We start from the raw sequence: 10,867 nt of genomic DNA on the forward strand, positions 1-10,867 counted from the left end.
TTGAGTGCTTTTATAGCCGAAGGAAAAGATTCAGCCCTCTTCTACATCTGTACTTTAAGTTTCTTTCTTTCTTTGTGTTCTTGAGTTCACAGAATGTATACCCATTCATGTTAAAGCATTTGTTTAATGTGTTAGACTGCGCCACATGCATCCTGTTTTGTGTAATTTCCAGTGCATGTCATTAGGGTTGACATCTTCCCTCTTAACGTGCTGCATCTCCTCTGCTCTTCCCTTTCGCTCTCCGCATGAGGAGCTTCGTCTTGTTTTGCAATCCTATTATGTCTGCAATTGGATTTCTGTGGAGCCCTTTAGAGCCGTCTGGCTGAGCTACTAAACCAGCTTTGAATTAAGCAGCTCTTGTGGGTGCTTCCCTAAAGATACACAATACCCTTTAACATACAAAGGAATGCAAGGGGAAACCCATTCAATCAAAAAACAAGGCAAAGAAAAGAGAAATTAAGACTTATTAAAAACTGGGTGTTGATTCACATTTTGGGACATACCATAGATGGCTGTGTGTTAACATCAGGAAATTGTCTTGAATTCTTTAAATGTGTCAATTGCTATTCCCCATAAGAGGTTGAAGCTCTGCTCTGAATTGCAATGCCATTCTGGTCTTTTTTCCCCCTCTTCGCTTCCTCTTCTGGCCCTATTGATCCTCAACCCAACATTCCCAGTATCTGCCTTTGACCAGATGGTTTAAAATAAAAGTTTACTAAGGTATTAGGGTTAAGCAACCCTGCCTTGTTCTCCTCGCTGCTAAGCACTGAAACAAATGATTAGGAATAATGACAGCTCAGAGCGTCAGTTAAAAGTTCAGTTCACATGGTGGTGTCATGATATTTAAATTGATGATGACGGACGTTTGCACTTTTTCCTCAGAGTTTGACTTGTTTCTACCCTTGCTTCAGCTCCGTCCACCAGATTTAAAGCAAAGGTTGGCATTTTTGCTCATGCCCATGTGGACATTGTAAATGAGTTACTGGAAGCTGTAAAGATTTCCTTTTGTCCGTACTGCCTTCAAATGATTCCCTCTTTGTGTTTTCCGCCCTGGACACTTGTGGTAAAAGAGACAATTTCATACTAAAAGACAGCAACTTTTGAAGATCAACTCGTGGTTTGACAACCTGACTGCTGAAGCCTCATAATGGGGGCAGCTGAACTTGCTGTGATTATGAATTTACAAGAACATGGTGCAAATGCAGCAGCAAGTGCCTAATGACCTTTAGGAAAAAGTAAATAGTGGGGAGGTGTGTGTGTGTGTGTGTGTGTGTGTGTGTGTGTGTGTGTGTGTGTGTGTGTGTGTGTATATATTAGTAAATACCTACCTAAGTCAAAGTACCTGCTTTTAAAAATACTTAAGTATCAAAAGTAAAAAGTACTACTAGTATGGTTATGCTTGCCTGGGGTTGCTGACAAACGATCCATCAAAATAAATTTCTGTCAATCAACTAATCGTTTCAGCTGTACAACTGTTGGGTAGTTTAATGTATTTTAAAAGATTAAAGAGGTTATATGTAGTTTTTTTTTTTTTTTTTTTTAAATGAAATCTCTTAATTGATGATAATTTTTTACTTCCTTTTTGTCAGTGGGCTTTAGACTGAATTAGAAATTATAGAAATATGCTTCTAATGTGAAGGTATCTGTTCGGGATATGGCTACATGCGCGCGCTCCCGAGCCTAAGGACATGCAGTCCACTAATACCCAAAATCAACCACAACACAGACTCCAGCACATACTCCAACATAAACTCCACGTATGGATAAAAAAACACCAATAAAATCTTATGTGCTGAAGCCTGTCAGGCCAAAGAGAATCAGATAATGAAGGGTAATAATAATTAGCTTTATTTATATAGCACTTATCAAACAAAGTACAAAGTGCTTCACAACAAATCACACATAAAATACAAAAACAAATAACCACGTGGGTAAAAGATACAGGGGGATAAAATACAGAATATAAGAACAAGGATCACAATAAAGTATAACAAATATGTTCAGTAGGAGGTAAGGAAGATAAGACAAGCAAACAAAGTGATAAGAACGGTAGGGCAGGAATAGTAAAACGAGAGGCAGCTCAAATAAAATCTAATATGGGTAAAAACAGTCAACATCAGAAAGGCTGATTGTTAGCTTGCCGGATAACGCTGACCAGTTGCTAAGTGTTTATTTTAGCACAGCTCAACCACTTTTAGCTTCGTAACATTCAATTTACAACATAACTGCGTAGGACAACACAATGGAAGAGCCATCCACTACAGTAACGTTACTGCAGTCTAACTGTTATAAAGTGTGGCAACAATGTCATTTATGATATTCAGTCTAGCTCACAAACCGTTATATTATAATCGAATACATTGAACTGTGTTGACATGATAAAGTTAGTTCCAAAAGGCAGGCAATGTAACATTATCATGTAACAAGCATAGATTAGTTCAACCTCAAGCTGATAAAACTATTACTGTAACGTTACATTGCATTTATTGCAAGATCTCTGTATGAAAGCGGTTGTGTTTGGATTATGCTCACTCATGAGTTCAAGCGAGTACGCATACAAGCACACTGGTTGCAATCTTAAAACCGCACCGCTTTTGGCTGCTGAAAACTCCATATTACCCCATTAAACTCTTCATATGTTTTGTGTGTAAAAATGTTAATTTGTAAAGTCACTTGTAACAGAAGCTGCCAGATAAATGTAGTGAAGTAAAATGTACAAATTTTCCCTCTGAAATTTTGTGGAGTAGAAGTAGAAAGTGGCACGAAAAGAAAATACTCAAGTACAAATACCTCAAATCTGTACTTAAGTGCAGTATTTGAGGAAATGTACTCCAACACTGATCATGACGTTGCAGTGTTGTCATTATGTTGCTGTTACACTTGTATAAGTTTCAGCGCTGATGATTGTGGTTTCTTTTATGTTTTAAATACCTTGTAAATTTGGTCATCAGGTGAAAGACGGACAGTACAAGTGGTAAATATTATTGCTCCCCATTTTTATTTATAGTAAAAATATAAGTACACACTGTACATGCAGGTTTTATAGTGCATCTTCTGATTATTTTATTTTTTCTACAAATTTCTGTTAGGAGCATTTCATTTGTTAAACATGTAAAGAGCTCTAAAGTGATTGAGGCCACAGGTCAACATGGCTAAATCACAGAAAAGAGTTCCTTATCTGATCCACAGTTAGGCTGAGTAGCTTTGTACTTGAGCCCATGACTGGCATTAGTCCACATGGTGCTGCAGCTGTGATGGCAGCTCCTCCAGGGAGCAGAGCCGATGCGCTGGAGGAACGTCATGCTTGTTGTGTCTGTCCAATAGGAACCCGTGGATGCCCACAGACCGAGAGGCGAGGTAGTCATTCACATAGTGGTCCCCGATATGAGCTACACTAGCAGCTGGTACACCACACTTCTGCAGCGCCTGATCAAAGATATTTGGACTCGGCTTTGCCGTACCTGCTTCCTCTGATGTTATCAAAAAGCTGAAGTGAGACAGCAAGCCACAAACACGCAAGATCTCTTCTAGGCGTTTGTCAAAGTTTGATACCACACCCAGCTTCAGTCCCAGAGAAGAGCAACTCTCCAGCGCCCCCTCTGAGTCCGGAAATACCTAAAACAAAGGGACATTTTCAGTGCTACTATGTTTACTATTGTAAACATTAATATAAAAAGCTAACACTAGCAGTAAAAATGCTTTACAAAGCAAACTTATTAAACAGATTTTCAGTGATCGCAGTACTTTCAATGAAACCTGCTTATTTGACATGTTTTCAAACAATTTTCTAAAGAATGTGTTGTCATTGTGGTGTATTATTTAACGGAACAGCAGGTATTTATAAATAAAATGAATGAAGAAATGACCATCTTATTCATTCCATGTGCATGCCACATCTGTCATTTACCTCCCAGTTCTCTGCATTGCAGAAGTTATGATATAGGTTGTGAGCCAATTTATTCAGCAGGGCTGGGTCCTGTATCCTGCACTGGAAGAAAGTGTCCCGCACCACGCAAGTCCACCAAGACCGTCCATCCAGGCCCTGAGTGATGCCGTAGTTTGGGTATCTGCTGGAATTATGTCGATATGCCTTGTGGAAAGCAGCTTCGATCTCCACAGGACTGATGCTCAAGCCCATTCGTTCAGCCTCCTTGTAGTATTGCTCTCCCACGGAAGAACGCACCTTCAGCAGGGTGTCTTTCACATCCCACAGCACCCATCGCAGAGGAGCTCGCATTACCTACAGAGGAAATATCATAGATGTAAGACTATATAATTTCCAAGCAAACTTGAGAAAATGTGTTTAGTAAATGTTAAATGATTTAGATAAACCCAAAGCCTATGTCTAAAATCACTGGACTAGTTACTACATAGTACACTGTACTGTAATTGCTATTTAGAAATGTTTTCCAAATGTCTAGTATTCTAATCAAAGTCAAATCCTATAAAGTGAAGTTAAATATTCCCAGTCTAAGTCAATGTAAAAAGTAATGTACAATAGGTTCTTTTCTAAGCATACATTTTGACTTGTCATAGTAAGAAAGGCACAGGTGTTACTTATGGCATTAGCAATGGCTCTGTTCTATTCACGTGTCCCACTAAGTCGTGACCAGCATGGACAACACCAGGACTCAGCTGAATTGAATTCTGCCAACATTAATTTTAATATTTACTGCTGTTTTTTTTTCTCCTGTGACATATTGCCAAAATGTCTAGAAAAACCCTGTTGTGTGTCATTGGTTTGTGGTCATTTATTGTTCCACATGTTTGGGAATATACACCACTAAAGCACATTATCAGCTGAAATGATAAGGGCCTTAAGGTGGGTTCTGCATTGATATCTAGGCTTCTTGTCTACCAGTCTTTTGTAGGTGGGAAAGCATTCTTCACAGAAGACATTTTCACTTGTCATGGAAGGAAAATATCAAGAGTTGCTATAAATAACATTAAAGGGCATGCACACGAAGGGCATGCATATGAGTGGTCGACCGATATGGGTTTTCCAATGGCCTATATTTAGAGATCATGATGGCCGATGTACATAATGCCAATATCAAAACAAATAAAAGTCCATGCAGAGTACAATCTAATATGTATAAAAATACATTCTGTTATGATGTAGATTTCAGAATGTGAAATGTGTTTTCAGGTGTTTGAGAGTAGGGTACAGTCATTCAACTACATTATTCTGTACAGTATGGCATTTAATGCTAGTCAGTAATGGTTTTAGATGAGATCTGCTGTCATTTAGGAGAAATGCCTTGACATTTAGAAAAGACAATGGTGACTGAAGAAATTTAGGGCTTAAAACTAACTTTTTCACCATCTTCCCAAAACTCAGGGGGAGCACTAACGTCCTTACACAGCAGCCACACAGAGAGGCTGCCTGCCAATGTATCCACAGATATTTTCTATCGGCTTGTAAGGGCATTGGCCGATGCAGATAATCTCAAAATGCCTGATATCGTCCCGATTAATCGTCCGACTCATAAAATCTGTCTATCACTAATGCACACCCACACAAGTGTTTTCAGTTATTCTGTTTGATTAGACCATTGCTTAGCTTGAGGTGGTTGCAGCTATGCTGCTAATTACATTAGGTCATTGGACTCTTAAGTACAAGAAAAATAATAAAGATGTGAATTGTCCTGCATTAAAAGGTGAGATATAAATCAGGTAGATTAAGTGAAAGCACCTGTGTGGATGGACCATGGATTTGTAGTAGCTTCGACGTCGATGTTTTATTCAGGTGTCATCATGACAGTGAGCCAGCAATACCAGAACCCTACACTGAAGCACCAAAGTGGAATTCAGCCATCATCAAATGTTTAATACACACCTATGCTTTTCCTACTGTGACATCTTAAATGTCTTTGACCCCTACCACCACCACACAAAACTGTGCTTTGCTTTCTCATGGACACGTCTTGCTCACATTTGAAGGTAACATTATAACGTTAACTGTTAACAGCGAACCAGACAACCTGTCATGCTAACGTTGCAGATTATCACTGAAGGTTAAGATCCCTGCTCGTGCTCATTAATACACACACGTAAACTATGTCACTTAACGGCAAGATGTCGTCATCATGGTTACACTTTTTGACCTTTGTTACCTCCTAGCTGACGCTACGCTCGTTGATTTTGTATTATTAGCTAACGTTACTTGTCAGTCTCTTTTGCACACGAAGCTATAGACAACGAGCTAACTACAAAAGCAGTAACAGTTTAAACGTTACCGATGTCAAGTCTTCACAGCTGTCAACGGCTGTCACCAAGGTTAGCCACAGTTTAACGTTAGCTAACTGTTACCTACTGTCTGAGTTCTTCGTTAGGATGTTTTACGACAGTTGTTGCCATTTTACGTTTTAGATTCTTCGAAGTGCATTGAATCCATCTCTCTGAAATTAATCATCCGTTTCTAACCAGCATAACCCCCGCTAAATGTTTTTCATTATCATAACTGTTAAAACACCACCATCACCGGTCTCTCACTCACTGTTGTTGCGCAGTAGTTGTAATGCCTGTGATACATCCAGCCCAGCAGGCGGCAGTATGATCAAAGTGGCTAACGTTACATGTTGTAGCCCGGTTGTGGCTTCACGTGCAGTGAAGTCAAGTGGAGCAAAAGCAACCCTTGTTTTAGAACACTGTTAACCTCGTGAGTAAGTCTTATGAGATGTAACCTAACACAACTTTTCGAAAAAAAAAATCGGGATGACCTGATGGTCAACACAATGGCAACTCCAGCCGTTCAGATGTTTCGGAGGTTAGAGGGTTTGTTTTGTGTGTACAAACCCTCTGGTGTCCACTGGAAACTCGTACGGGACAGCATCGAGACAAATCTTCTTAAAGGTGAGGATAACATGTCTTTTAAAAACGTATCTTATGGTCCTTCAAACACACTCGCAGTTTCGTTTCTATGTCTTCTGTGACGGTGATGCACCCAGCACTGCCTTTAACCTTGGTTTTCCAAATAAATCACTATGTCCTGGTAACCCATGTATCTTGACACCTTTATAGGTTTAAATGCTACGCCCTCCCAGCCAGTTCCTCAGGAGGTCCGCTTCTTGGCACACCTAGACAGCGAGACTGAAGCACCCAAGGGACTCGCACTGTCTGTGGCCTTCTCTGCCAGTACTGTCCAAGCATCCTCTGGGTATGTGTTGTCCACTTCACAGCATATCTTCATTTCCTGGGTCACTTGTTCATACCTATGGTTCATACACCCCATTCAACTCAATTTGTAATTTACTGACACAAGTAATGTGAGTTTGATGTTAATAAACATAATAACTTTGTTAAAATTATTTTTATGGTGGGCCACTGTTCTGCCATTGTAGACACGACTAGGCAGGTGGACAGGAGTGAATAACTGATTGAACAGATAAATTCATAGATTTATACAAAGCATTCACTGCAAAGTCATCGTGCATCATGTTTTGGGAGCAAAAAATTCAACACGCTCCGTTTAATTTAGTTTTCTCTCATTTTACCTCCATGGTCGTATTAAAGTAGAATTTAAATGAAGTCTGGGTTGATGGCTCATGAGTGACTTCAGAAGTACAGGTTTATATCAGCTGGAATGACATTGAGGACTGACATACTGACTGTATGAGTGAATAAAATGTGTGTTTTCTGTGTGTTTTAGTGACTGGACCTGAATTCCAGCATGTTAGAATTGGAGTAGGACATCGCCTGGATGCGTTCTCTTCTGGTGTCCTAGGTATAATTCATTTAGAGCTGATCAGGGGAGAAAACCCGTTTGTTTCAGACTGTGTTGTGAATGTCTCTTTTTCACACCTTTTTTTTTCAACTTTAGTTCTCGCTGTTGGGAATGGAAACAAGGCCCTGAATGATCTCTACAGAACACGAGTCACAAGGGTAATTTGTCACTTCTGCTGGTTTTACATCAGATGTACAAATATGTAAGAAAGATATAATATCCACAGGTTTTTTAATGCTGTTTGATATGTTTCAGGATTACACATTGGAGGGTGAATTTGGGACTGCAACAGATGATTCCTCTCACACAGGCAGAGTTATTGAAAGGTCCACCTATGGTAGGATAGCTTTCTTCCTATATGTGTTCAGTTTCATCAGATCATTCACTTAGTAATAGTTTTAGATCATTATATTTGAGAAGTAGTATTTTATGTAAAGCAATTCTCAATGCCTTTACGTGAAGCAATTTTCTACACAGCTCAATATATACAATAATTTTGTCCCTGTTATAGTGTAACTTATTTCATGGGCAGATTTCATATTCATCAGTTTGTTTCTATCTAGCATACTACTATTTGTAAATGTGCGCTTGTGCCATTTCCACCTTTTGAATGGAGGGTCATGTATTAATCACTGGCCAAACCTCACCTAAACTCACTGCATCAGTTGTTGTGCCTTTGACCGTATCTGACCCTAAAATATGTCTGTGTTCAACAGGTCACATCACACAGGATAAGCTGGACAGAGTCTTGGCAATGCTGCAGGGAGCCAATCAAAAGGCCTTGTTAATGTATGTAACTACATTTAATGTTCATTGCATTTCTATAAACAATATTGACATTTTTCATAAGTTTCTGTGTATTAAACATTTTCTTCTCTGTGCTTAACTTTTCAATAAGATCCTGCTGAACATGTAACACAGTAAAATGATGAATGATTATTCATAGTGCAGGTAGATGACTGTGTTTTTCCTATACAGGTATTCCAACGTAGACATGCGCTCGCAGGAAGCCTATGAGATGGCTGTGCAAGGTTTACTGGGTCCAGATGGGAAATCACTGCCTATTTTGACAGGCTTGCGTTGCATTCACTTCCAGCCCCCTAACTTCACTTTAGGTAAATTTTTCTCAGGTGAACACACAGAAAAACCTCATTTCAGGATGCTTACTGAGCTTGTTTGTTGTTTTTCTCTGTTCCTGCAGAGGTGCAGTGTCTGAATGAAACTCAGAAATATTTGCGCAAAGTTGTGCATGAGATAGGACTCGAGCTGCACAGCACAGCAGTGTGTAAAGGAGTTAGACGGACCAGAGACGGCTCCTTCACCCTGCAGGATGCCCTGACTCATCACCACTGGACTGCTTCGGATGTTATGCAGGCCATCAGACAATACCACTCCTCCAAAAGAAATAAAAAAAAAGTCCCACACACAGATCAACGACTCAGCATTACAAATACCAGAAGAGAATACAACGACAGCCAGTCAACAAAATGAGACCAGCGAGGAAGCAGCAGCAGGTAGAATGAAATGACTTGTCGCTGGTAGTTTATAACAACTGCTCTAGAGTGACTCTGAGCTTCAGCGCTACATCACTTTGAGTTCAACTCATCTGAAGGGATGTGAAAAGACCAAAGATCTTGGTTCCTAAAGGAGAAAGTATCAAATTGGACACGATTCATTACATCATGTCCAATTGTTCATCTTGCTTTTGTTTAAGATTCTCTCCAACTTGCTGGATCTCACATGAATGTTACAATGTTTTCACCTTTTGTTAAATGTTGTGCAGGTAATATTAAGTTATTCCTCAAAGCATAATAAGAAAGTGGTTTATTTAGATCATGAAATAAATTTACAATGTAAGAGATTTAACAGTGCATTACTACAAAGTGGTTGGTGCCATGCATTAGAGGCATTTGTGTGACATATTAAGTTAAATCAACACTCTTGATGGACTGCAGATGAGATGATGCAACTGCTTTATTAACACAAATTTCCCCCTGAGTGGCAAAATGTTCAAAGATACTTCTATTTCAGTTGCTTTTGTAGCATTGTTTTATGGTCTAATGCACCTGTTGAGAACCTTCTGATCCCTGCTGTGCCGAATGTGGGGAAAAAAGTGAAATCAACAGACAGCTGCCAATCAGCTCTCCCACTGTGAACAATAATAGATAATAACTTTAACAGTACTCCTTACAGCTGGTTTAGAAAATAAAACTGTACCTGCAACCTTGTGCCTTGACCCATTTAAAAGGTTTTTAAGTAACAATTTTACATTCTGTATTTTCCTCATTTTGTTTGGGGGGGGGGAAAGGAAAGAACTTTGTAGTTTGACACTAAAATATTAATTAATTATTAAAAAGTTCTTCTTTGTATACAGTATGTTGAGTTAAAGGTTTGATGCAGATTTAATCTTGCATGTTAACTGACCTGCTGTGTTCTCACTAAAAGTCTAAAATTAATTTAAATGAATTAATTGGAAGTTTACTTATTCCTGTAATTAGTACCAAATTACATTGTTCTTTCCAGGAAACCTCTTATTTTGCATAAGTATTCATAAATTACAGCAGTAGTGAAGGAAGTGTTAAAATAATGTACTTACCAGTAAGTAAAAGTTCCAATACCAAAGAATAGAAATACTCCGTTACATGATAAAGCCCTGCATTCCAAATGTACGTAAGTAGAAGTACAGAAGTATCAGCTTTAAAAGTATTCAATGCAGAGTGGCTACTGTTAGTGTTATACTATTGTGTTATTGGATCATTAGTATTGATATATTAATATGTAAGCTGTATTTTAATGTTGTTGGTCAAGGTGGAGTTAATTTTAACTGCTTCATATACATATATTTGGCAGTTTAATCTGTAATAATGGGTCATATTTTGTAAACTGATTATTTTGTATAGAGTACAGTAGAGTAAAGATCCGAGGGGCAATTTGTCTCACAATATTAGTCAATAATAAATAAAAAAATAAATAATACTCAATACAATACACACAGTACACAATTAGTTATCTTGTCACCAGAACCATTGAAAGAGCAGGAAAAGAGGGCAAAAATGGGGGCAACATCTCCGATCTACAGATAGTCAGAGGCCCAGTCCCATTTTGTTTAAAAGCCAATAGCTGATGGAATAAAAGACCTTT

General features: G+C 38.8%; 2 protein-coding genes across 5 annotated transcripts; one reads left to right on the plus strand and one right to left on the minus strand.

Moving 5' to 3' along the window:
• Positions 1 to 2,975: 2,975 nt before the first annotated feature.
• On the minus strand, positions 2,976 to 6,550 carry LOC119886897 (haloacid dehalogenase-like hydrolase domain-containing protein 3). Of its 4 annotated transcripts, XM_038697874.1 has the most exons (4): positions 6,240 to 6,479; positions 5,696 to 5,790; positions 3,908 to 4,240; positions 2,976 to 3,615 (listed from the first exon to the last, which is right to left on the minus strand). In XM_038697874.1, exons 3-4 carry the CDS (start codon positions 4,235 to 4,237, stop codon positions 3,229 to 3,231), a joined length of 717 nt encoding a protein of 238 aa, XP_038553802.1. In that variant the 5' UTR covers positions 4,238 to 4,240; positions 5,696 to 5,790; positions 6,240 to 6,479; the 3' UTR covers positions 2,976 to 3,228. The 4 variants fall into 4 exon arrangements, with proteins under 4 accessions (XP_038553802.1, XP_038553800.1, XP_038553803.1 ...); XM_038697872.1 differs by lacking the exons at positions 5,696 to 5,790; positions 6,240 to 6,479 and adding an exon at positions 6,500 to 6,550; XM_038697875.1 differs by lacking the exon at positions 5,696 to 5,790 and having other exon boundaries at positions 6,317 to 6,479.
• LOC119886896 (mitochondrial mRNA pseudouridine synthase Trub2-like) lies at positions 6,543 to 9,989 on the plus strand. Its single transcript, XM_038697871.1, is given in 9 exon segments — positions 6,543 to 6,855; positions 7,024 to 7,127; positions 7,129 to 7,159; positions 7,652 to 7,726; positions 7,823 to 7,884; positions 7,982 to 8,063; positions 8,443 to 8,515; positions 8,705 to 8,841; positions 8,928 to 9,989. Coding segments are annotated over 9 exon segments (1,035 nt in total). The 5' UTR covers positions 6,543 to 6,674; the 3' UTR covers positions 9,218 to 9,989.
• The last annotated feature ends 878 nt before the right edge of the window (positions 9,990 to 10,867 follow it).

This window comes from Micropterus salmoides, unplaced genomic scaffold (assembly GCF_014851395.1).
Source record: "Micropterus salmoides isolate LMB-PRFRI ecotype aquatic unplaced genomic scaffold, ASM1485139v1 Ms_hic_scaffold_4, whole genome shotgun sequence".
NCBI classification, from domain to species: Eukaryota; Metazoa; Chordata; class Actinopteri; order Centrarchiformes; family Centrarchidae; genus Micropterus; species Micropterus salmoides.